The 27,920-nt window shown below is 40.4% G+C and overlaps 1 protein-coding gene across 1 annotated transcript in view; it reads left to right on the forward strand.

Annotated features, from left to right (window-relative positions):
* Positions 1–27,920, forward strand: part of Slc9a9 (solute carrier family 9 member A9) — a 505,533-nt gene that overhangs the window by 222,974 nt on the left and 254,639 nt on the right. The window contains exon 8 of the mRNA XM_055629498.1: positions 17,790–17,878. Within this exon, the coding sequence (XP_055485473.1) occupies positions 17,790–17,878 (89 nt within the window). The remainder of the gene's footprint in view (positions 1–17,789; positions 17,879–27,920) is intronic.

Raw genomic sequence — 27,920 nt, forward strand, 5'->3', positions numbered from 1 at the left:
CTCTTAAACGGTGAACTGAACAGATTCTGTCAGAATCAGCCACTGTGGGGCTCCCTGGGAGGAATGATTAAAAAAATAATTCATCTACTTTGTGTAAAATAGTTTAACTGAATGACTTCAAAATGTTCTTTTCTCCATTTTGGACAGGAGAGGATGTTGAAAGGCCTGGCTTATAGTTATGATGGATGGCTTTACAAAAAAAAAAAAAAAGGCTCTATGCACTGTGTGTAAAGGAATTTATACACCCAGCCTCACTGGGGTGGAAGGAGTGGCTTCTGGATGCCAGCAGCAGGCTCCACTGTGGACAGCCTCTCACACACATCAGTGTTCATAATCTTTGCATGGCTGCTTGGATAGCCAGTGCAAAGCCAGTGAGTGAGTGGCTCTACAGTCTAGTGTCCAGAAGGTCTACGGAGTCTTCTGATCCAGGGAAAGCTGGTTTATGATCCCATGCACTTTGGATCCTTTGCTGTAGATTCCTCAACCAAACATCTGTTTGGTCTATTACCACAGGGCTTGCACTGGGATGGCTGCAGCAATTGTGTGTTTTCTGTGTGCAAGTGTCTGTCACCAGGGCTGACTTCCTGATTCTCTCAGGGTTCAGTCCTGGGTCCATACCTACCCACCACATTTGAACTGACAAGCAAGTGGTGAGACTCTCTACAATGCCATTACTCATACACAGTAAGGCCTGTCTCCTTGGAGTGTTTGCAGCCTAATAGATGAATATTCTAAACAACAATTAAAATCAACACTCATTGAGGAACATTCCATGAACCAGTTTACCCTGTCTCACTCAGATGATCTCATTTATCTAGAGAAAGACTCAAAATAAGAGGTGTTCTCGTTCACTGTGTGTGAGCAGTGAACTGTAAACAGTAAACCTCAGTGATACTGAGGTTTAAAACTAGAAAATCCAAATCCAAACTGTTAGGCAGGCTGACAGCAAATGAACCTCTACTGTGGGAGACCACACCAACCTTCAAGAGAAGATAGCCATTGGGCCCCAGGAGCCTGCCTTGTCCATTTGCTGTTGGGTTGGTCATGTCTGCGCTGTTACTGTCGTGCACGTCATCTTAGTATAAACTGCCTGCAACACTGCAGAGCCTCATGGGCCCTGCATTTCCTCAAGGCTTCTAGCTAGAAAGCTGCCTTGAAAGTTCTCAAGATACTCTAATCAAGACCGTACCACCATATTCCACCTCTTCAGGCAGTTTATCCAAGTTATGACAATGCAAAGACTGTTACGTTGATGTGTTCCCATGTTACTAAGAGTTTGAAGAGATGCACATTTTGGAGGGATAAGTTGGATACTGTCCTTTAAATAAAATAGTACAGGCAACCCCTTATATCAACGATTCAAAGCATTGTTTCCCCTTTCTTCATATTCTGTGCCTGGTTCTGTACTTGTGACATTATCTGCATAACGCTAACAGTAAAAACAAGCAGAAAGATTGAGAAGTGTATTGTAATACAAACATACCTAAAAATGGCACACTTCTAAGAATGAAGAGTTTTGATTTCAGGATCCATTTCAACTAGACCTTGTTCTAGAAACTATTTCCAAGGTCACAGGCCACAGAAAACTCTACATGGTGGCATTTCTTACCTTGCTCTTTCAACAGCCTTTTTAAACTGGATAGCTCAGGACCAAGGAGCCAGCCTCACAAAATGGCCAGTAGTAGGTATGGGCCTCGGTAGCAGAAAGACCCCCAGTGTTCATGGCTGCACCTAGCAGCAGACTTTTCTGAGCAGTATTCCAAATTTAGGCAACGTGCCTAAGGCATTTGATTCAAACCAAGCTAGGTGTGAGTATTTCCTATTGCCAAAGACCAAGCCTGATCATTCGAAATCACTTACATGTTTATTTGTTATTTAATACTTTTCTATTTCCAAACTGGATTTGTGACAACTCATAATACAAGATATGCATATCATGGGACCTCTTAGTTTAGGATAAACATTCATGTTCTGGGATAGACTTTTTCTGCAAAATTAGGCAGCTGTGTGTTGCTATAATTTGGCAATAAGCTTGGCTCTGAGCTCTCAGGAAGCCAAAGTCAAAAGAGAACATGTTGACTAATCCAGGACTAAAACATCCTTTTTAAAAGAAGTCACATTTATTTATAAAATGGCCAAAAATATAAGAGGGGGGCTACTAAAATTTTAGGAGATTTTATCAGTTGGATCATCATATGGGTAGTTTGAACACCAGAATGGAAATGTCTTTAGTAATAATTTTGGGATGGTCTTTCCTTCATATGATCCTTTCTCATACTCGTCTCCAGTGAAATCTGAGGTTCTGATAATAACCACACCATCCTTCACCACAAATAAGCTAGTATGGTGCAAAGATAGAACCTAGAGACCTTTTAAAAATGCTTACCAAATGAATACTGAGCATCAAATACAGTGGAGCGTAAAATGGAATGAGCTAAGGAATGCTCAAGACCAGCAGCCGCGGTGGCTCAGTGTAAAATGGAATGAGCTAAGGAATGCTCGAGACCAGCAGCCGCGGTGGCTTGCTTGTCTGGCACACTAACAGTGCAGCATGCAGGACATGGACATGATACTCATGTGCCACCTTTTCCCAGAAAGACTCTCTGAGCCCGGGCATTACCAGGTGGGGCCTCAGAGACATTACTCCAGAAACTGGCCTGCGTTTCTTCCGTGCCCACCTCACCTCTTTTGTAGGTTCTATGAGTTCAGTTTTCACTTAAGACTTGGCTTGGAAAACAGGATCTATGCCACTTTGACTATAGCATGTATGTTTTTACATACATGTATTCAATTTTCTTTTTTACTTACTTCTATGGAAAGACATTATTTTTAATTGCTGTAGAAATTTTAGAAAATATGCATTCACAGACAGAAACAAAATTAGAACTACCTCATATCATTACTTTGTATCTATAATTATTATCAATATTCTACTGTGTCCGTTTAACAAAACATATTCATTTATATTTACACTCACATACAAACAACTGAATATGCATTTAGATATTTAATTAGAAAAACAACAAACAACTCTCTTTTCTTACTCAACAGTTTATAACAAATGCTTTTTACAGCTTTCAATACTAAGGCACATAGCTTTACCTTAACTTATTCTACCAAGCCTTATGATTGTTTGCAGTTTTCAATAAAATATTTTTGAGGCAATATACCTACCTTATAGCTAGGTATATAGATTTTTTTTTCTTATATAACTGCCTACAACAAAATTTCGGGGCTAATATTTCAAGCTTACGGGGAGCTGTCCTAATCGTCTTCTGTAAAAGTCATATCCCCCTCGTGCTGCAGCCAACACGGGAGTACCCTCGCAGTATCAGCCTATGAAACACACTGATCTCATCATCAAGTTCCCTTTTCCTCCATGCTCCTCTCCTACTGAACAAAAGCGTCCTAATGGCCTGCTGTTGTTTATCGCCTCTCTTCTTTGCCAAACTGCCTGTTGGCTCTTTGTCCTTTCTTCTCATTCAAAGCCTCATCTTGCTACATTTGGTTTTCATTGTTCTTTATCAAGAAAATTAGGCTGTCATTTATCATATATTTTATAAATACTCTTCAATTTGTTTTATTTCATTTTATGTGTGTGTTTGTGAGAGTGCATATGTGTGTGTGTGTGTGTGTGTGTGTGTGTTTTCCCATGCATTTATATGATGTTCATAAATGTGATGGCCAGAGGTTGACATAGGTACCTTCTTTAGTTGCTTTCCACCCTATATATTGAGGCAGGGTCCTTGATGAACCTGTAACTCATTGATTTATCTGGTCTAGCTAGCCAGTATCCTCAGGGATCTCTTTCTCTACCTCCCGATTACAAGCGGGTCATCACCCGGTTGTCGTTTATAGGAGTAATGGGATCTGAACTCTCATCCCCATGCTTGTTCAGCAAGTCTTTTAGCCACGGAATCTTCTTTCCAGCCCCCTTTTCTTTTTTAAATGTGTTATATTTTGTTTGCCTGTTTCAAGTAATGTGGTTAGTGTAGACATTTTCAAGATTTGAGTAAGTTTATTCTCTTTTAATAAGACCCACATGTTTCTTTAAGGATAATATTGCTTTACTGTAGTACTTGCTTGGTTTTATTTGTGAGGTGTAATAGGGATTTGATTTCCTTCCCAAGTGGTAAGCCGCTTGTTCTACTGACCCATGTTTTTGAATCCACCTATGTATTCATGTATTATGTGTATGTTCTGGGATTCTTGTTCACTTAGCTTTCGATCTTCACTCTTTAAACTATTTCACCTTCATAGTTTATCTTAATATCTAATAGCTCAGGGCTGGAGAGACTGCTCAGTGGTTAAGAGCGCTGACTACTCTTCCAGAGGACATAGGTTTGATCCCTAGATCCCACGTGGTGGCTCAGAACCGCCTGTAACTCCAACTCCAGGGGATTTAATGCCCTCTCCTAGCTTTTATAGGCACTGCAAACATGTAGTGCACAGACAAACATACATGACAGCAAGACACCCATAAACATAAAATTAAAATAAATAAGTCTCAAAAAATGTAATATAGATATAAAGGTAAACATCTCTGATAGATCAGTTTTCTACATTTTATCATCATTTTTAAAGGCCTCTTGCTATTTATAGTGCTCATATATTTATAACTCTAAATGAATTGAAAATAGTGTTGTGTTTCAAACAGAAAATAATTTGAGAATTATGTCTCTCTATTTATTTAAGTCATTTTATGGCCCTCAGTAAATTTTTATAGTTATCTTCATATTAGACTTACAAATTACTTTTAAGTATCTCTTTAGCTATTTTATGATGTGGGGTTCTACAATGAATGGGGACTTGCCTGTCTATAGGAGCCTAGACCTCAAAATCTTCCTGTATTTACTCCTTGTGGTTCTGAAATATAGTGCAGATGTTTTAAAAGACACCAAGTCCACAAAAGCAAGACTGAAGCATCCTCGGTATTCAGTCTGTAATTTGGGGGAGGGTTTGTGTGCTTGGTCCATGGGGCGGGGCAGAGATCTATATCAGGTGTCTTTTTCAATCGCTAGCCCTTTAAGTTTTAAGACAGGATCTGTCACTGATACTGGGGGACTTACTTATTTGGCTAGATTGGCTGGCCAGCAAGCCCCATGGATCCCCTGTCCCCAACTCTTCAATCCTATGATTACAGGCACATACTGATTTTCCTGTTGTTGTTGTTGTTGTTGTTGTTTTTAGTTCTAGAGTTCTAGAGCACTAAAGTCAGCATTCTGCATACTGAGTGAGCCTCCCAAGCCTCAATGCTTATCTTTTGAGTCTTGGCGTGAGTGAGTACATCTCAGCATAGAATCAAATTTCCCAACTCTGCATCACAGACTCCATGATAGAGTAGTAAGTGCTCTTGTATCTGACCGAATTTCTAGATCCTTGTTGGTCACTGGTCAGCCTATCCCAGAGCAGATCCATAGACCAAGTTAATGGTCATCACAAATTTCATTAATCTGTAACTTGATTCCCGTGGTGTCTGTCAAGCGAAAAATTAAGAGACGTGGACAGGAAAATAGCCTAGTCTAGAGAAATGTAGCAGGTATGTGCTGGTGTGTCCATCCACCACCCATTCTCCCTTCACTGATAGTAATGTCCCAGTGTTAATTAAGAAATTAAAAACCCCCAGACCCATTCCACTGGATAATAGTATCTTAAGCAATGTGTTACACACACACACACACACACACACACACACACACACACACATACACACACAGGCACACACACCCTTGCTGAAATGATTGATAGCTTCTGGAGTTGGGTCCACCAGACACTTTCCCTGAAATGTGAATCACAGAAGAGGGACAGGAAGATGCAGACCTGTTCTTTGTAACAGCAGAACCTTGTTGAGACTCTCTATTCATCCCTGCCAGCAGGGCCCTGGCACTGGCTTGCAGAGCTCAGAGTGTGAGCTCTCTCTCCTGAGAGTTGCCATACTTTCTTCCAATAAATTCCCTCTGGTGACAGTAGCCAGGGTCTGTTTTGATTGCTTACAAAGAAGCCTAAATGGGATCAAGGAAATAATGATCTACAAACTATTTCTAAAAGGAAACCATGAGTTGATGAGAGACCAGGAAGGAAATGAGGTTCAAAGGCAGCACAGCTTTGAGACAAGAGTACTTGGGACCGTCTTATGCCAGGTGCATACTTAGAGGCAAACAAACAAACAAAAAAAAAATTGAGCTTTAAAAGATGGTTTGCATGGTGCTCATTATCATTATCATTTCAGCTTTTTATTAGATTCATTATGAGCACTTCAGCGGGGAAAGGGCCTTGCTCACTACCATGTCTCTAACTTTCACTTCAGTTGTTACTAATTTGATGATGATCATTTGATTTATTTTCATCATCTTTGACTTCAAGGGCCATATTTGTCTTCCCCTACCCCCATCTCAGTCTCTTGGAAACTGCACCTGCAAGCATTCAATAGTCACACAGAAGAACTTGGTTTTATAGGAAACAAGTGGCTTTTAGACATGCAAATGAAGGGTGGCATTTCTGTTTCCCAGAAGTCTGATCTTTGTGCTCCTGCAAATACTACAAGTGCGGTTGGAGAAGCTTACTTAGGAAGATTGGACAGATATAAAGTGCAAATGAAAAGTCCTCCTCGGGGAAGAGAGTGTGCTCATTGAAATAGACATCAGGGATTCTTCACAGGAGTGCCCAGGAAGAAAGAATTTATGAAGCTGTGTGTGTCCGGCTTTCAGAGCCAGCTGTGGAGAGGGCAGCCATGACTTCTGGCTCTTCAGCTGACTCACAGGGGCTGGAACAAGCCATTCTTTTAATTAGTTCTTATTTCTTTACTGCTAAAGCAAAGGGTTTTCATTAGTTTCCAGTGGAGGACTCTGTAAACATACTGTATGTGGCTTTTAAGGAAATGAAGCACCCTGCAGTGTTCTCTCAAAAAGACTTCTGGTCTACCTGCATCTTTGGCTTCTGATCAGTAGAGATCTCCCCATCCAGAGACCCATTTTCCTAAAGTCATGAGGTTACTAGGCCATTATTTTAAATTGAATATTGAAAATAATTCAGCAGCATTATGAATAGCATAATCCCTAATGAAATTGAATCCTGTCATAGGAGCTGATGCTCAGTTTATGAAGATAACCAAAAAGCACAGCTGGAAAGGTTATTTGAAAATTCATTTTTATAATCTCTTTCCCAGCTGAGACTTTGGGGGTCCAGTTTTTGCCAGAAGCAAACTTTCAGGACTGTCATTAAATACCAAAGTGTGTGATTTCTAACAGCAACTTTGACACGGTGTCTAATGATTCCCTGCTCACAGGCACTCATCTCCCATTTTTAGATTCCTGGAGCCTATTTTATAGCCACTGGAGAAAAAAAAAAGAGGGAGGGTATTGACAGACCTCACTCTCTCACACAAATTTAAACAATATAGTCCACTGTTTATCCAGCTTAGAATGGTTTCCGTCTAAGAAAATAAACTTGTAAAATGTGAAGGAAACCAGTCTTGATTGCTAAGTAAAGCTGATGGGCTTTGAAGTCTGAGCCTAGAGAATAAAAGCTCTCTAAAAAATAAAAAAATAAACAAGTAAATAACCGTAGCAAGCTTAATACAAGTCCTGATCTGAGAGAACTGGCCAAGAGGTGAAACAGAGATGCCCTTGGCACATGTGTGGAACACAAGAGTGAAATCATGTCTGTAATGTCAACCACATGCTTCTATTGGTCAGCAGTCTCATGCCCTAATTACACCGAGGAAGAGGTGACACATGTCAGGCCAGCTTGTGAAAGGCTTTTGTGAAGCGAAAAGAGAACCTGGGGAAGTCTCTTCTCTCTGATGAGAGCCGAAGAAAATAGATATCCCGCTGCAGCAACTTCTCCTGACATGTTGAGACTATGCTTGATCTCTGTGACTTGGCTCTTTGCTTCTCATCTTTACCATCTCACATATTGGCAAAAATGGGTTGGAAATTCTAAAGAAATCTTTCAGCTTAGAATTGAGTATGTTCCATTTGGCTTGCCTCTGACATGCTGTATGACTGGGCTGGGATATAATATTTATGGTGCTCTGTAACTAAAGCAAATTGCCCTGAGGGTCTTATTTCAAACTGTTTTTCAAAACAAATCTGCCCAGCCTCTCTTTGCTCAGCATTGATCTTGCTTTCTCACTAACAGGACTGGATAAACCTCATGTAGACAAGACTTAGAAACAGATAAGGAAGAGAGTTTACCAAGAGGCTCAAGATGTTATGCCTTCAGGTTGCAGGAACAAGCACCCATCATTCCCAAGGAGACTAGTTACCAACACATTGCATCATACCACAATGCAGGCTGGTAAACAGGGACAACCCACACCTTCTCCTCTTTCAGGTCATCAGCACACACCTTCACTTTCTCAAACCAAATTGCCCTTCGTACCAACATCAAAACCTTTCAAACCCTGTCTTCTTCACCGTGAGTATCCCCAGCCAATACCTCAAAGTGTCAGAAGGCAGAGTGAGAAAAAAAAAAAGAGTTTTCAAGAACTATATTCCACACAGAAGCATAAAAATAGTCAGACTGTGACACAAATAACCAGGGTACAGGTGATGGGATTTGAAAAGGTAGTCAAAGATATTTCTGGATGCATAGAGCAATGGCTTCATTCACTAAAGCAGAATGGGGAAGGACACCCTCAGTTTCTTTTCCTGGTGCTGTGATTAAATTCTCTGACAAAAGCAATTTAAGGAAGGAAAGAGTAGTTTAGCTCACAGCTCAAGGAACAGTCCAGTGGAAAAGTGAAGGCAGCAGGAGGGTGAAACAGCTGGTCACGTGACACCAATATCGGAAGACTAGAATAATGAATGCATTCCAGTGGTCGAGACTTACTTTCTCCATCTATTGCAACCCAGGAGCTCTTGCCAGACAAAGGTCCTGCCCACTTGACCCACTGTCAAGCAGGTCTTCAAATATCAATTAATGTAATCAAGATAATTGCCTAGAGGCACTCCAAGAGGCCCTTCTTCCAGGTGATTCTAAATTCTCTAAGGCTGTTAATTGTTTGTAACTCTCTCTGACAACAGGTAGTTCACTTAAAGGCCTTCAGGGTTCTCCCTATGTGGAACAGCCATAGGGAAAGGTACATCTTCAGCTAATAGGTGCTATGACTGATTAGAAATTCCAGCTATCTCGCTATAATTGTCTTCACTGACTCTAAAGAGAAGGACAGGCAGATGGGCTAAGGCTGGTGAATTACCAAACCATTGGGAAAATGTCAGGGGTCTCCTTCCCCAGCCATCAGGTTAACCAGTAAAAAGTATTCACTACCACATTAGTAAAAATCTTCCTACCCTGATAGTCAGGGATTAGGGGGGGGAGGGAGGAAGTTACTTAATGGAAAATTGAAAACTTTGCAACCCAGACATGAATAATTCTGAAATGCATATGGCATCTGCACCAGAGAAGTCAGGAATGGGAACATAGCTTTATGCTGCTTCCTCTTACGTTCCACAGACTCCTGACCAATCTGCCAGCTACCCAGCTGCCAAACGTGGGGAAAGAGTCAGTGGATGTATGCTTTGGAAATTTAGATTCCTTAACATTCCCTGAAGGAGTTTTCCATTCTGTTAAATCTTTGACTTCTCAGTTCCAAGGTTCCTCTCAGTAGCAGTAGCAAACCTGTCAGAACAACCCCTTCTGCTAGATCAAGAATAAAGAAATGCGTAGCATGGAAAAATAACCCAGCAACCTTGAAACCCTCAGAGTACGGTGTAAGAACAAGATACATCATTTTCTTTCATACTCCCGCTCTGTGTTCTTATAATATAATCAATATTTCCTGTCAAAAAATGCAGTGTTCCCCAATTTTAGAAACCCCTCTAGTCTGCATTTAAGGTCAAAGAAAATCATGCTCCGTGTGACAGACATTTATGTCTACGCTTGCCTATCTGAAGGCCTTATCGGCTTCTAATGAGAAAAGCACAGGCAGGAGTTAGTGGCACATGCATTCAGGAGGCGGAGGCAGGCAGATCTCTGTGAGTTTGAGGCCAGCCTGGTCTACAGAGTGAGTTCCAAAACAACCAAGGCTTCACAGAGAAAACCTGTCTCAAAAAATGAGAGAGAGAGATAGAAACTACAGGTGATAATGGGCTTGAATAAAACAGTTAAATATAAGGGAAAAATGGACTCTCATAAACAATAAATAAATCAATAAATCAATCCTCATAAACAGTTATTTGTATGTAAGTATACATACCCTCACCTCAGGTTATCTTTTCAAAGTAAATAAGCATTTTCTTAAATAGAGAGGAACTAATTTGACAGACAAGCATTTGGGCACCTAGCGTCTCCTAGATGTTATTACGGGTTGTAGACAATACAGAGAGAAAAATAGCAGACATGACTCCTGAACATAAGTAGGCGGGTGGGAAGTCAGTGTGCATCTGTAAAGCCCGCATGCAACCCTTCCACTCGCTCCATCTGACATAGACCTTGACACAATGCAATAACAGGGATGCTCCAAGTTAAAGAGGCTTAGAAGCTACTTACCTACAACAGTGCTTGCCAGAATTCCTTGACTCTTACAGGCTACACTACACCTGAACATATCGTGTGACACATACTTTTATCTGTTGCTCATAAGAATACTTACATTACTTAAAAGTATGCAAAAATGCTTGTTAAAATTATAAATTTTCTAATATTTTCCTCCACCTTTTATTTATCTTACTTACCCAAATTCAAAACTGCTACTGCAGACTAGCCCTCCTTAATTTACTGAGAAGACAATGGGATTTAGTGGAATGCAATTAATTTAAATTGAGCTAATCATCCAATTTGTTCAGTGTCCGAACAATCACCTCTGGGTCCTAGGCCTCCATGTTCTCACTGTAGCATTATTTTTTTTTTACATAATTTACAATCACAGGATCATGAACCTTGATCATGTAAGCAAGAAAATTAATACAGAGGTCTCTGAGCAGGTCCAGAAGTAGAAAAAAAAACAGGGAAGGGTGTAAATAGTATTCGGTTACTCAAAAGGCAGTAATTGTTCCATGAAAATTGACCTCTCTGGAAATAATTTACATACCAACAGTATCATTATTTTTACCAAATAGCTGTTTCCTGAATTTCCTTGCCAGTGAATTTGAACTGAACTGTGTGCTTTGTGGTTTCTCAAAACAGTTCTTTTAACTAGTGTTTGAAAGTGTTGGTTCTAATTTTTGTTCAAAATTGAATAAATGAGTCCCTGTGGCCAAGCCTTTTATGACCTTGCCCACCACTGAAACCTCAGTGGGCAGAAGCTGAAAGGAGATTTTGTGCACAAACATGAGTCAGACATTCATACTTTCTCTAAACCACTTCCCAATTTCTTCCAGAGTTGCATTTAATGGCTCCTTGTTTTTCTAGAGGTGATAGAAATAGAATCCATTTATTTTATATGATACAAAATGAAGAATAGTTTCCCTTCTCATTTTCTTTGAGAATTCCATTCATTGCATTTTAATCCAATAAAACTCTCCTCCAAACTACTCCCAGATTCTCCATCAATTCCTCATCTGCCCAAATTTGTGTCTTCTTTTATTTTAATCCATGTAGTTCAATTTTTGCTGACCATATAGTCTCAATTGCGTAGCCTTCTACTAAAGCATAGTGGAACTACCAGGTACATGGAGAAAACCGATTCTCCCTTGCCTAGCAACATTCAGTTGTCAACAGTTCCTCATCTGGTTGTGGGGCTTAGCACCCATCTCTCCTTTCCATGCTAGGATTTTGAATGGCTTTAGCTGACATGGGGCTTTTGTATCCTGTCATAACCACTGTGAGTTCATACATGCAACTGCCCTGCTGTGTTCAGGAAAAGACTCTACCCTCTGTTCTTACATCCCTTCAGCCTTTTCTTCTGCAGCGATCCTCAAGCCTTGGGAGGAATGGTTGTAACATTTACATACCACTTAGGAATGAGAACTACACAGTTTCTTATTCGCTGCACCTAGATCAGTTGCGGGTCTTTGTCTTAATCACCACCTGCTGCAAATAGAAGCTTCTCTAAGAGGGGTTTATATATGCATTGAGATAGGTTTGTGAGATAAGTCACTTGGAGGTCAGTTCAGTAATATGTCCATTTAGCAGAATACTAGTGCTAGGCTCTCCCCTAGAGCTTGTGACCTGTCTGGGTATGAGTTTCATCTTACAGAGCAGGCCTCAAATCCAATCAGAAAGTGATTGGTTGCCCCTATTGGAGTCTTGCCACTGTTGCACCATGGGTATGCCTCATGAGATCAGTCTTCATAGCTGGGTAAGACCGGTGGTTGCTTTTCTCCTCCAGCAGAATGCATAGCACTAGGAAAGGCGTCTTCAGAAATAATGTTGAACCATCAAGTTCCAGAGGGTACTCAATAACATTGGCATTAACCTGTAATGTTTAAAGGTCTGTAGGATTCACAGACCAACAATTCCAAAAAAGACTAACCTTAATGGATTAACCTTCCCTGTACGTTCTCCTCTGACCTGCCCTCCCACCCCCAACCTGAATTCAAGCCTTTCTGTTCCATTATTTCCCTTTAGCCTTTTATATCACTGAGTTTTACCTCCTTTCTCTTGAAAGCTCCTTACTGACCTCCGTGGATATTCCCAGTGGAGCACACATATCTGAAAATTCAAATCTAACATTCACAAATGAGAGAAATGTATGACATTTATCTTTCTGAGTCAGTATTATCTCACTCAGAATGACTGTTTTTAGTTCCATCCATTTACCCACAAATTCCATTTTTCTGAGCAGCTGAGTAATATTCCACTGTGTAAATATACCATGTTTCCATTATCCAATCATCAGCTGATGGGCATCCAGGCTGTTTCCACGTCCAGCTATTGTAAATAGAGGAACTATGAACTGTCTGGTTACATTATTAGGAGTAAGAAATTTCTTTTTTCCCTGTTTTCCTTATTGCAGTAATAAGGAGTAAAATAAGGCAGCAAGTGACCCCGAAGAGCATAGACTGTACAAAGCATACATGTCTCATTAGACAGTTCAGTGGAAAAGGTTGTGCTTTTCCTTTGAATGAGTTTCCCTGGCTTAATCTCCCTTTCATGTCTTCTTCATTTCTTTCTCCTCTAATACTTATGGGAAAACTTTATATTTACTGAGTTTTATTAATATGCTTAGTTGAGAAAGCATTTCAGTGTATAGAACATTGCTTTTATACTCAGAACAAACCTGTGAAATATTTGAGAGCTATCCAAACAAGAAAATCTGAATGTTTAAAATGTGAGGCCATCGGCCAATACTGCCAGTGGGAAGCAGACAAAATCCCGAATGAATGGATGCTGTTGACATGAGGATAGTCATGTCAAGGACCCAATGCCTCAGACCCATAGAAATGACATGGTCCATGCGAGAAGGTTTAGAGAATGTATAGAAGGAATAAACCACAGATTGCTCTCCTAGATGTTTAGAGCCTAAGACTGCTTCCCTAAAAAACAGCCCAGCTGACACTAGCTAACCCTTCTTCCTTATGCTGTTTAGAATAAAGAAACGAGTTTCCAGGTTGATAGTGTAATAGCTGACTTTTTATCAGACCGAGGACAGCCTACGCAACCTCAGCTTTTCTCTATGTGTGCCTATCATTCCTTTAGTGTCTAGCACCTCTCCATTCCCACTCTGTTCTAGTTAAGTTTCCCAATCCAAGCCATGATGGACCTGGCAAACACCCATTTTTTTTCTAACCATGTCCGGAGCCAGAAAATGGCAACCTGGGCAAGACAGGGACTTGAGCCACTCTGAACTGCTGAGCATGGAATATGTTGTTTTTCCTCTCTTTATTTTACATACCTTCTACATTATTAGATACTAGCTGATTTTTAGTATACTTATTTTGAATCTATTTTATGCCACATGTCTAACTTCTTGAAATTAATAGTCCACTTACTATCAATCTTTCTTCTACTAGTAAGTTCTATATAAAGCTATGAAACATCCTCCAGAGAATTTTGTTTTTATCCCTTTGGTTTTGACAGAGAGTATACACTCAGTGATATTTATTTCAATGTAGATTATAATTTCTAATTTGATTTGATCTTCAATCCCAGCTTCATTAAGAAAAGTTTACTTTGAAATATCTAATGGGCACATTTAGTTGCCCATGTCTTTTTGTTAATTTCTGAGCCTATGACACTTTGATAAAAAGATATAATTTTATAGCAATTAAATGATGAGAATTGTTTGCTTTCTTTGGAAGAGAAATTTTACCGAACTATTTGATGGTAAAATATTTTATTAATTTAATCTGTGGAAGTAATTTCTTAACTCACCACTATTGCTTTTTTAAAAAAGAAAAAAATAATTAAAGCCCTCAGATGTCCTGCAAGATAATTGTTCTCTGAAATAAATTTATTTCATAGAACCACGTCAGTTCAGAAAAGCCACAGGAGAAACAGAAAAAAACACAAAAAAATATGCTTTTAAAACATCTTTAACATTATCAAGAAAGTTGATAAATAATAAACAAAAGATGGCAATAAAAACTGTGTTGTCCCCAAGGAAATAAGAACAAGACAAGGTCTCGTTTGAGGGCCACTCAAGGTTTAGGCCAAGCTTAGTGAGGGTGAGTTGACTCTGCTCTGAAACTCTCAGACCAGAATTGATTGCAAATAACTGAAATCACAAAGTGAAGCTATCCATAAGAAAGATGGCTTACTTGGTATATTTAGATGAGACAATTTCAAAATGTGCTTGGCTTATAAAAGTCACCCTAATCATAGTAATTTGTGTGATTTAATTAATTACCAGGCTATAGAATTATGATTGTGTGTGCTAATAGTAAAGGCCAAATCAACCTTGTTGCTTTATTTTAATTACAAGAGCAAGCTTCTGATCACATGGTCTTCGTGGTTTGTCATGCATATCATGTCGCTATGCACATGCCTCTGAATATATTTAGCAGGAACATTGCATGTTAGTATCCTGCAGGAGGCAAGAAAATGGCAGCCAATGGAGTGACAAGGAAGACTGTGCTCAGAGGATGAGGCAAGCCAGATCAGATGTGTAATCCCCACCATCAGATATCTACTCTCCTGGAACACCAGAGATGACAGCTTTCAGAGAGATAAGGATCACTTCAAAACATGCATAGACAGCCTACTGCAGGCAGAAAAGCAAAGAGAGTCAGGGAACACTGCCTCACAGCTGTCGTTTCCAAGGTGACCTTCAGTCAGCAAGTTTAGTCGCTCACCTAGTCCACAGGAATAGAAACATTTACTTACCCATCAGCGCCACACACAAATGCCCAGAGCTTCTCTAAGAATTAGTGGCCCGAGACTATCTTAAGCTGTTTCAGTGAAGGTGGCAGAAAACCACACAAGCACAAAAACTGTTAGGTGACAGTAGATTACCTTGAGGGAGAAGCCAGACAGAGGGGTAGAGAATGATGAAAGGGTCAATTTTACGAAGTGAAGCGGGGATGTTTGTCTGTTTATGTGACATCTGAAGACATGCCTGAAGGAAAGAGGGAACCACGAGGGTCTTTTGAAACAAGCTCTCCCAATTCTGAATACTCACAGGCCTTGTGGAGAGAGGGGTGTAGTAGGAGCCATGAGTCAGGAGGGAGTTTGTTAAAACTGAGGTCCAAGAAGGGAGAAGAGAAAGGGCTAGACCCTGGGAGCACATTACAAAGTTCTGGGCAGAAGACTCACATGACCTAAAATGTTTCTAATGGATTTGTAGGAACAGAATGTGAGGGACCGACTAGGGAGTCAGGGACTTCACCTAGAAAGCCATTGCTGTCACCCAAGCCCAAAATGATGATCACTTAGGAAAAAGATGTTATGGCTAGAGGAGTTAGAAAATGATGGGGCCCAGCTATTAAATGCAATTGGTGGTGTACAGGGAGAAACAAAGGGTGAGCCCAACGGCACGGAAAGCAGGGAAACGAAGATGATGTGCTGAGCAGAGGGAGAGAGTAGACTTAGGATGCTGAGTCACCAGGAACCTGAGCCTATGTGCTGTGATGTAGTAACCAGGAAGAGGAGAGGAAACCAGCTCACTGTAGGTGTCCACACGTTGAGCCCCCCCCTTCCTGACAAGGATCTCTTAGCCATTCTTCTTTTCAGGGTGAACTAATTCACTGTCCTTGCCACCTTCCCATTTATTCAGTGTTCACGTCCTCGTCCTCTCCAGAATATAAATACATTGTTAAGTAGTTTCACCGTAAAATGGGGCTCAATGAACCCCCAATCATAGGAGGCCCCTGAGGACTTGAGATAGATACACTACGTCATCATATTTTCAAACAAATACAGAGAAACATTTCATATCAAAACACAACAAATGTCAGTCCTCCTCCTACTTCAACATCTTACAGCACTCACGCATTCCTGGTACTGGTTGATTTTCGATTAAAAAAAATTCTGTGATGAGTAATATTTTAGACTTTTTTTTTTCTTAGAATTTTCCAACACATACTAAGAAACTAAAAATTTACCAAAAATCTCCAGAAACATTTATCATTCATATATATATATATATATATATATATATATATATATATACATATATATACATATATATATATGTATGTATATCTTAACAAATGTTCTTGCTTGTTTTTTTTTTCTAAAAATTTAAAACACAATGTTAGAGGGAATAAGCAATGTAAATGGCATATACTGGTATTATACAAACATGTTTTAACAGTATTTTATCTGATACCAACTTGAAAAATAACCGGCATGAAAATACATGTGTGAAGCTTTCATATGAGAAAGCTCAGCCCTTTAAAATTCCTTATTTCAAGCTCATTTGAAATGCCAGCATTCAGTTCACATAGCTCTATACTCTTAAGAATCATCAGCGTTTAATTTATGAGTGTTTTTAGATGGAAAGCTTCTGCTGCTTAAAATTCAGCCCAATCCTCTTGTTCTGAGTTGAGGAATACTTATCTCCCATGCCTTTCCCCAAGCCCCCTCTATGCCCAATTTCCCATAATTAATCTAATCTTTAATCCAAAGTAGAGTGCAGCTCTCACCAAAGCCTACCTGCCCCAGGGACACTAAGAGTGGCGGAGCCAAGGAACAAGTAACACTTTTGTCCTGTTGTTATTCTCTGTCCTCAAGGAGCATCTGGCATGTGTGACTTCATGTAGCATTTAAAGCTGTGAGTAATGTGCCTTTAAGAAATGTTCTCTGCAGTTGGCCAGGGATGGGCTTGCAGAGAGCACACTGAGAAAGACCACAGTCCTACTACCTTCAGGGAGTGTGTGGCTTGGACAGAGGTGCTCATTGGTTTTCAGCTGCAAAAGGAGTGTGCCAGCTTAGTCAGAGATGCAGTTAGGCACATGAGGTCTCTTGTCTAATGCATTGGAAGGAGCCACAAAACCCTTTTCCAGGTCTTAGGTTTGTTATTCATGGCTCTTAATACTAAATTATGGTCTGGTAGGAACCTTTCCAGGCTTCCTCCCCAAGGTACACAGTAGAAAGCAGATGTACCAGGGTCCACCAGAAAATGCAGCAAAGTAGTTGGCCCTTGTTCTGGGAAAGCCAGCGTTGACTCCCAACATTTTTTTTTTCATTCACATGTTTCTAAGAGTGGCTTTTCTAACTCATGACTAGAGGGTCATTCCTCACTAGGAAGAAGCTACTTTCTTTTTTAGTAAGAATCTACCGCTTAATACTTTTCTTTATGTTTAACCCCATGACCTGTTTGAAGGAAGCAGAAAGATTTACCTGGGTTTCGTTATCATAGTAATTATTGAGAAGTTCACCTCTCTTGATATCAAGTACGTTTTCTAGCCCTGCCCTTTGTCTTGGGAAGGAAAGTTGATTTTGACTGGTCTTCTTTTGAATTTCAGGCATAGTCGCTGTCCTCTTCTGTGGAGTCACACAGGCACACTATACGTACAACAACCTGTCATCAGATTCCAAGCTGAGGACGAAACAGGTAAGAGAAGAAGTCATGACTGGCTCTGTCTATTTCGTCCTGCCGTGGTTCCGTAGCCACTCTGACAGTGCACGTGGAGAGAATCTCATTAGTAAAGGAAGCCTAAGTCTTCATTACAGGTTGGATATTTATAGATTTCTTTTCCCTCCAGGATAACTATTAACGATTCTCCTGGTAAGCAAAAATATAGTTATAATAGGCTCTCCCTCCTGAGAGATGTGGAACCTAGGCTGTCAGTCTTGAAGATGAAAGGCTTACAGTCAGTAATAATTCACAGTCACTTACATCTAAAGGCACTATGAAGCCTGGGAATATGGCTGGTTACACAGAGAAGGAAATGGAGGAGAATATGGAATCAATGCTTGGTCTTCAACTGAGTGTTTTTATCTCCAAGCAAATTCAGCTGCCCATTGCCATATGAGCAAAATGCATTTCCCTTATTCTGAGGATATATTGGTTTGTGTCTCAGCAGAAAAACATACACAGTCTTCTACTGAGACGCTCTTAATCATTCTGTGCCAGCCACATCCTGAGTACCAGGAATGCAGAGACTGAAAGTGGCCTTTACGTCAAGGGGTGAACCTCTTGTGAAGGCTACTGATGAGGATGAGGCATGCCCACAGTGTGCTAGATATTAGGGCAGAAATATCCGGAGAGTGTTTGGGCATCCTGTAATGCCTTCTTTCCCAGTGGTGAGTGGGAAAGTCAAGAAGACATTTCAAGAGACCATTGCCAATCTGGAGCAAGGAAAACAAAAGTAAGAAAATACCAAACCAGATGTAATAGAGAACAGACAGTATTAAAATAGATATTTGAGGACAAGGAATTGGCACAGGCAAAGTCTCATAGGAAACTCACTGATGCTCTATAAACGGTTCCTTGGACATAGAAGCAGAGAGAAACTGAGTCAAGGAGATGCAAGTGAGGAATGAGACAGTACAGGCAGCTCCAGGCTAAGAAAGAGTGTCTGTGCTTTATGAAAGTGGTGGAACTTCATCCTAAAAGTAAAAGAACGCAGCGGTTCTCAATTCTCCTAATGCTGTGACCCTTTAATACACACCCCCAACCATAGGATTGTTGCTACGTCATAATCACAATTTTGCTACTGTTACGAATTGTAAGGGCAATATGTGATATGAGGGATATCTGATATCTGATCCCTGTGAGGGCCACCACCCACCGGTTGAGAACCAGCTGGAATCGGTTCCTCTGAGCTCTGGAGTCCAGAAAATGGGGACAACGGTGGTGGTATGATTAGCTCCTTCTGGGGAAAATTATTTTTTTCCCTATCTCCTCATTTCTAGTGGTTTTCTGGCAATCTTGGCTGTTGTTTCTTGATTTTCAGACAGATCATCTTGATCTGTGCTTTGGTGTCCACGTGGTTCTCCTAGGTGCCAGCCTATTGCCAAATGCCTTCTTTTGATAACACCAGTTATATTGGGTTGGGACCTACCTTACTCCCATAACTTCCTCTGAATTAATTATATCTACAGTGACCCTACTTCCTAATAAGATCAGTTTCTGCGGCGCTAAGGATTAGAACTGCAACACATAAATCTGGAGGAGGGATGCATAGCTCAGCTCAAAGATGTACTATTAAAATACTTAAAGCAGACTAACTTTAGGATACTTGGTGTTTCATTTTAGGACCCTCATTCCAGTAGATATGAGAAAAAAGTTAGCTTTTTATTAAATTTTTTATTTAACTTTTATTAATTACACTTTATTCATAAAAGTTACCTTTTTAACTAACTTAAAAAGCTTAAGTTAAACTTAAAAAGATAAGTTAGCTTTTGCTATTTAACAGCAACAACATCAAAAATTGGCTATCCAAAAAACACCCAGCAGTACGCATTTGATTTCCACCTCTCTAAGTGTCCACCATTTTGATGGACTAACTTGGTGGTCTACTTGCATGGATTGAACTTGCTTGCGTATCTGTGGATTTCTTGGGGCATGTGTTCTCGCCTTTGCCAGTGCCATGTGCCTGTCATTCTATGAGTACTGAAGCAAGTCCATATCAATCATAGGCTTGCACCACCTCTCCTAATCATCTTATATGGCTCAACACAAGACAGGAAGCCAAGCAAGTGACCAACGTGCAGGAACTAAGTTTTGCAGTACTATGTGGCAGGGGCTGTGGCTATAGACCATGATGAAGAATTAGACTCGGTGAAGAGATCTAGTGAAAATACAAAGGAAGGCAGAGAAGCCCGAGACCTCTCCTGTGGTACTGCATGTGCATGTAGGGGAAGTCGACATCAAAGCACATTCTAGAATTCCCTGGGAGTTCCTGGAGGCTTATGTGGAACTCTCTGCAGTGGCTCCGGCTTGCATTCTGCCATTTCTGTCATGTCTCCATCGCAGGTTGTCCTGATTATGTTCTCTTGAACAGGGACTCTACAAGGCACCCTTCCACCCCATCATCACTTCACTTCAGGTAGATGCTTTAGAGACATTGTAAAATGAAATTGCTGACATCTCGACAGCCCTAGAGTAAAACAGAAATGTACCGAACTCCTGATACTAATACCCAGAAACTTCCAATTCCAGAACCTTTTAAATTATAAAGACCAGCAGCGTTCTCCTGGGCTTGAAGGAAAATGTCTTGGGCTGTTTTTTTGTTTTTGTTTTTTTTCTAGCCTCCTTTTGGTTCTCTCAGCATTTGTATTCTGGGGAGCCAAATCCTGTTTAGGGACTTGCACTTTTAAGTCATGTTATCTAGGCTGCTCAGCAACACTTCAAAGATAACTCGTCTCATGGTGAGACAGCAGTCCAGCACCTAGGGGAGACAAAGCCAAAATCAGTGCCCTACAGCCTTCTGTTCTCCCTCTGAATGTCATGACAAGCATTCCCTGACAGGCTCCCAATTCATCTCGTAGCACCCTCCCTCCTTACGGAAGGAGGTTTGTACAAGCTTCTTCCTTAACATCCAGATAACCACACACCCCCTCCGCGGCTCCCCCACTGCCTTCTGCCTGGATGAGGTAGAAGCTTAATGAACGCTTATTCTCTTCCACTACCTTCTTCTGGCTCTCCTTTTCTTCTATTGGTGTCTATCATTTCCAATTCACTTTCCTCTAATGACATGTATGCATGCATATTTATATATGCATGCATAGCTATGTATATATATATGTATATATATGTATATATATATATACATATATATATACACATATATATATACACATATATATGGTCAATACATAACCCACACTCCCATATACACTCTGTGGTCACCATCCTAAAAAAAATTTTTTTTTAAATGCAAGCATATATACTCAGCCAAGTCTGTACAAAGTAGCAAGCGAATTTCCAACTCCAACTGTGAGTTGTACAGAATCCCCAAGGTATGAGCTACGACATCTCCACTGAACCTGAGGATGCTTTGGTTACTACCACGTTGACATCACATGTCTGGTGGACACAGTGTCTCTTCCCACACTATGCCCACACCGCCAACAGGAGGAGCTGCCATCTAACCTATTTGCCTCTCTCTTTAGGATCGTGTAATGGGAGAGTAGGGAGTTAACAAGGGAAGCCTTGAGGGGAATCTGTATAAATCAACTTTGTGCTATAAAATCTAAAGGTGACACAATTTTAAAGGAATTTTATCCATCGACTTTGTCTATCCCAGCTACTCAAACAGCTATATCTGGAAATAAAGGCTTTTGAAAATTGTATGTTCTTTATTTCTTTGAGAATTAAAATGCCTTTTCAAGAATTCCATTTTCACCTTAAAGCGTTTTGTAAATGATTGTCCTTTAAATGTTAGGTGAATTAATTTTTTTTTTCTTGAGCTGGTTGGAAAGAAAAACACTTAGCCTTTCCACGGGTTAGGCATAAAGGAGCCAGTGACCCCATGCTGCGACCATGGTAGGGAGTCACAGAGGCAGCGGTGATGCACCTTATTAAAGAGCTCGTAAACATGGCAGCAATCCTTGCCCCTGACTGGGCTTGATTCACTGCTTCTGTCTGCGAAACTGTTCTAGAGGTGAGAAAGTCCCACAAGCCCTGACTCTGGTCCTAGACACTAAATGTTGCCATGGACATTCGAGATGGACATCCACACATAGCGGTCTAAGGGTTCCCCAACCACTAGCCATTAAGGAGTCCTGCACTGGGCCACTCAAGAATCCCAGGCTGCCTCTGCCCCTCTTCCCTCCGTATTCCTCTCAAAGGAAGTCTTGCAAAGCTTGTTATCTGGACAGGCTTCCAGGTTTTTCCATCAACTATCTTTACCTAGATGGAGGCTAACTTGAAAAACTAAGGATTTCTAAGCCATTTATTTTTACTAGAATTCCTAGTTGTTTCCCCATAGTTCTCACTAAAAAACATTTGCAGCAGATACATATGCAGCTAGAGAAATTATTCATTAATACGTACTGTGTACTCATTTACTTTGTATGTACCTTGCCAAACCTCAGAGATAGCTAGCTATCACTAATTACCTTTATTAACTAGCATTTAAAGAGTCTTCTTAACCAGGCACCACTCAAGATACAAGTAATACAATAGACTAAAAGGGTCCTTTAGTAGAAGAGCCTTAAAGTAGTCAGAATAAAGGACACTAGATTATGTATTTACAATAGTCATGGATCCAGTAGCAGAATAAGAAGTGGAGATGAGCTTGGAGTTTGTAATTTTCAATAGGACAACCAGAAAAGTCCTTGGCAAGACAAGCTTTCAGGGGGGTGAAACGGGAACTATATTAATATTTGAAGTAGAACTCTTTAGAAATTGAGAGCAGTTGATAACAGGAGCAAAAGAAAAGCACGGCTGGAGCAAAGTGAGGGCCAGGTCATGGAGCATCTGAATGGTGTAGAGGAACACTGTCGTCCCCTCCTGCAGGTGTGTGTGTGCTGTGACTCAATAGCACAGGTGTCATTCATTAGCCAGGCAAGGCTGTGAGGCTAACTGCCCGGAAGAGCCTGTTTTGACTCTCTCAGGAAGGTGTGCATTAGGCTGTGGAATGGAGCTTTAGAGTCACCAGCTAGACACTCAGGCTTTACTGTCCAGGAAAATCATCTAGGCCATATGTGCAGTATTGGAAATCATCAGCATATAGATGTTGAGATACTGAAGGATGGGAACCAGTCTTGGGTCAGTGGGGGTATGAAGCCCTGGTCTCCTCCTCTTTCTCCTTTACTTCCTGTCTGTGGGGTGAACGCTTTTACTCCATTACATACCTCTGTGGTGTTTTGCTCCACCACAGGCCTAAAGCAATAGAGCCACTCAATCCTGAACTATACCTTCAAAGCTATGAGCTAACACAAATCGTCTCACTTTGTAAGTTAATCGCCTCAAGTATGCCTTCATAGTCAGGAGGACAAAGAAAAGCTGGGACAATATCCTCTCCTAGAAATCAAAGGGAGATTGGATTTTTTGCAAAGACACCAAGCACTTGTCCAAGTATCCATGCCAATCATGCAATCCTGGTGGAATAAATGCTGTTCACTGGTACCCTCCTACCTACTAATGACATGCATTTAAGAGTACAAATCATTTGATACATAGCATCAGAAAGTCTGAGGCTGAAGTCTGCCTCTCTGAGAAGACATGGGAAACCTCTGATTGCTCGCCTCTTCTTCACATTACTCCTCAGCACACACAAGGACCAAAAATTCTCCTCTTTGACCACTACAGTTAGTTATACGATTCATTTTGCTGGTCGCCTTTCTTCAAAAGGCTGCAAGGCTCGGATTTCTTCCATCAGCTTCTGACTTGGACCTGGTTTGATTGGGTTTTCCCTTGCCACTCTGTCAGTCTTTGGTGTCAGTGTCAACAGCCTTCACCTTTCCTACTTCCCTTGGTATTTGATCACCATTGGGAGAACTCCTTAATGAGCTGGGTGGGCTTTGAGGTTTCATCCTCCAACAAGGCAACACCTACTTCCAAAAGGCCTCACCTACTAATCCTTCTAAGCCTTTCAATCATTTCCACTCCCTGGTGACCAAGCAGTCAAATATATGAGCATATAGTGGTCCGTTCTTGTTAAGCCATCCTGCTTGGCTACCTTTATTATACTTTCAGCTGATTCTGACAGTTTTTGTTTTTTAATTTCCTCTAAATCGTCCTTGAAAATCTACCATTTTTGGTGCATTTTACCCTCTTCACTTAAATGTGGTTGGGTTGGACGAAGATGTTTTCATATGTTTGCTTTTGAAAAGCCAGATTCCTTGTCAAGTGTTTATGGGCAAACAATGGCACCTTCATTATAGCGTTCTTTCCAGATGCTTATTTTATTTCCACTCCCCCCACCCGATGATATTTTTAGTGTTTATTGCCATTGAATGTGAAAGCAGCAATGCAAATCCAAATTTAAATTTCCAATAAAAAGAGACAATGGGAGCCAAATTGAATGTGCTATGCATGACTTTGCAAGAAAATTCAAATAAAAGATTTGGAACATGAGAGAAGCAAGATGATATGGTGAAAGGACATCTGAGTGAGAGTCCACAAAATGGGGTTTTGCCCCAAGTCTGCTGCTAATGGCAGGACTCTGGATAATTAGCACACATGACCTTCCGTTTTCTCACTTTAAAATGAATATATGAATTCATATGTATTGTCAAGTATGTTCCAAACATAACATTCTGTTGAACACTGAGAATAAGATGTACAGACACACACACACACACACACACACACACACACACACACTCACTCTTGGCTTCTTCTTTTAAATTACAGTTGTGGAAGGATAACACACTTAAAAATGATAATGCATGGAGATGTGATGAGGGGCTGAAATTGCCAAATTAAACTCATGATTGAGGCAATCAAAAGTAACATTATTAGTTCCTACTGGGAAGAAAAATTTCACACTGAGAACTGGATGGTTCTTTGTGGAAAAATGTTCAGCTTTAACCAAAGGAAATGGTTGCAATGGCTTTTCCCAAGACTGCCTGCGTCCGCAGCAGACAGCATAAACATCACACTGCCAGCACTCAGCATCTCAGGACTTGAACAAAAGACTTCTCCGTTTTGTTTTTGTTTTTTGTTTGTTTGTTTTTATCTTTTTTTTTTTTTTTCATTTTAAGCATGTTCTGGACATGTACCAAGCATGGTAGTGGTTGTGTAACAGACATCATGGAAACATGGGAAACAAAGGCAAATGAGACAGAGATTCCCCCTAGGAGTTCCTAATACAGCATAGATCCATTCATGGAGGAGGTTGTGTCACCCCATGGGACAAGTGTTAACACAGAGGGAGGCTCAACACACCCTACAAACCCACGGACTAAATTGCTTACTGAAGACAAAGTGATCCTGAGAAGCTAATTTAAGACTTGTGGGGTCTGGAGTTTGGTTCTAATGGTAATCGGGAAATTATTGTATGGATATATAGAGGTATAAAAGCAAAGAGAATTAAGTCATTAAAAGCATAAGACAGAAAGAAGCAGCAGCAGAAGTTTCTAAGACAAAGAGTCAACATGGTGTTTGGGAGCCACAAGGCTTCAGCAAAGTAGAGAGAGAGTACGTATGGCTGTGAGTGTAGAATGGCGAACAGGGAGGAGACATGGAGAAATGGAAAGGTGAGTTCAGACGGGCCTTGTAGTTCTCACTGGACTGTTTTTGGAGAACTTTGTCCAGTTAGGCTGATGATTGCTTGAGATCTTTAGACCCACAGATGAATGATAATCAGATTGATGACATTATTGGGGCAAGTTTTAAGGGTTAGTTATGAGCAATGCAGTTATTGCTCTTCACGCTGCATTTTCTTCTAATAAGTCACTTTTCCAAATACTATTTAAATTTACTTCAACTCTCAAGACTTCAGACTCTCATCTTCTCTTAGGATGTTTGGCCTGTAAGAGAGGCTTATGGAAATTCACCATTTGGCTTTTGCCTTGGACTTAGGCGCTCACTAAAATCTTACTGAGCTAATAAGTAAATTAATGAATAACTGGATTATGACCATGAACATTCCAAGATAAAAATTAGAAAGGAGAAACAATATGTGCTAATTAATGGTTTCTTTAATTCCCATATCGTGCATTAATTTAAATTTAATGAGCTAGATGCATAAGGCTAATGTCTAGGGTAATCCTGAGACATTGAAAGAAAGATCAAGAGCAGCTCTGTTACTTGCTGTGTCTCCTGCAGCGTGTCTCTGCCTTATTGATTTGCATTACAGTAGTTTCGGATTATGGTTTTGGGCATTTTTCCCCCTTCAACATGTTAACAAAAGCGGTCACGTTTCATGCCAGTTACCTGTTCTGAGACAGAGGAGGGAGGGGAGTTGACAATACCCATGCTTCCCTGACTTCTGGGAAGATCAAAGATATCTACGAAAAGCATAGAATTGCCTTTATTTTTTACTCTAATTACATTTCTTTTGTCAAGATTCCTACCACTTTTCTTCTTCTCTTCATTCAAAGCACCTTTAAAATATTATCCTAGAAGGGCTGAATTTATAAATGATGGCAAAGTGTTTAAATTCTTCTGTAGCTGAGCTGGTGGTTCCTTTCAATGAAACTCATTATATTGTATAAAGGACATTTAGTAGTTTGACTAATAAGTGTTCCCTTTCAAATGCTAATGACAGCGAGTCTCCCACATCAAAGCAAGAACACACTGTACTGTACTGTCAGTGCCCAGAATGTCTGTGAACCCCTAGTCCAGAAGCTCTTACTCCATGGTCGACATAACAGCAGGGGCCACAGATGGCCATTTGGAACCCCAGCGAGTTCCCTCTGCATTCCGCACACTGGGTCCCAAGGGGCAAGGAGAATACAACACAAACTGAGAACCATGCTTCCATCTGAAAATTTTTCATGTAAATATTTTTTTTCCTCCTGAAAAAACTATAGTCATAGTATAACCACTCAAATGATCTATCCTGGTCTATTAACCTCATGTCTGTGTTTGTGATAATAGATAACATGACACTGTAGGAGGGAATTTCAAGATGTAAAACCAACTAGGTAGGGCTATGAAAATAGACTTTTAAGTTACACACACACACACACACACACACACACACACACACACCTGACCATCCATCCCTCTCTTTTACCTTTAGACAACAAAAAAATACCATCATCAATGCTTAAATAGCAACCTATAAATATTTATGACCCACATTCTTGTATGGTTATGTCTGATTCCATGCAAAATGAGAAAAAATGTATCTGAATAGAGTTTAATCCATCAACTGTCCTGGTTCCTACTTTGATGACATTCAAGACAGATGGTTACCCATTATTACCTTAAAATTTCTAAGGATGGTAGGGGCATAACCCCTTTTAATGGCCCATTATACTTTTATCATCCCACTTATAGGTACAGGTATGAAGGGCTTTAGTATCATAATAGCATTTGAGGATGATAAATGAAAATGACTGTAATTTTTCCTGCACATTTTAATTAAATTTTATTGATGCAGCACAGAAAAACATCAAGGCTGAATGCATATGCCCAAGTGTGTGTTTATTGAGAATATGGCCAAATTTCAGGCTGTCATTTCCTCGATGGCCTTCAAGGACATAGAGAACGTAATTAACAAAGTCTGACTCAGTCCTTCAGGAAAGGGACTGAATTGCTTCTAGAAACATTCAAAAAAACAATCCTATCAGAGAAAATACGACCTGGAGCACCAGGTCATAAGGTATTTATTGTGGCTGCCTTTTCTTTTTGCTCCATGATGCTAAAAACTGTACATTGAGACATGTTTCTTTCTCCTGTTCATACCGTACTTTGCTCGGGTCAAATTAAATGTTCTAAGACAAAGTAGAAGGGAACAGATGCCTGATCAAAAATAGTTAAAAATGAAGTTTTGATCTTATCATCCCTGAAGGAGCCTATGGCCACATGACTTTACAGTTGCACAGAGACCAGTGAGAACAGGGTCACAGAGACATTCATCTGGGTAGGCTTACTTTGAATTTCTGGAAGGATGCCAATTTGCTCTGCTCTTGACTTGCCTTTCTTTGCAGAAGATGCCATGCCTGTGATTCTGTGTGGCTCTGGCATGGGGTAGATCTCCAGACCACTAAAAACAGACAGATGAGGCTTTCATTGCCAGTGTTTTGAA

The sequence above is a fragment of the Psammomys obesus genome, unplaced genomic scaffold (assembly GCF_907164565.1).
Source record: "Psammomys obesus unplaced genomic scaffold, mPsaObe1.curated_primary_1811, whole genome shotgun sequence".
Lineage (NCBI taxonomy): Eukaryota > Metazoa > Chordata > Mammalia > Rodentia > Muridae > Psammomys > Psammomys obesus.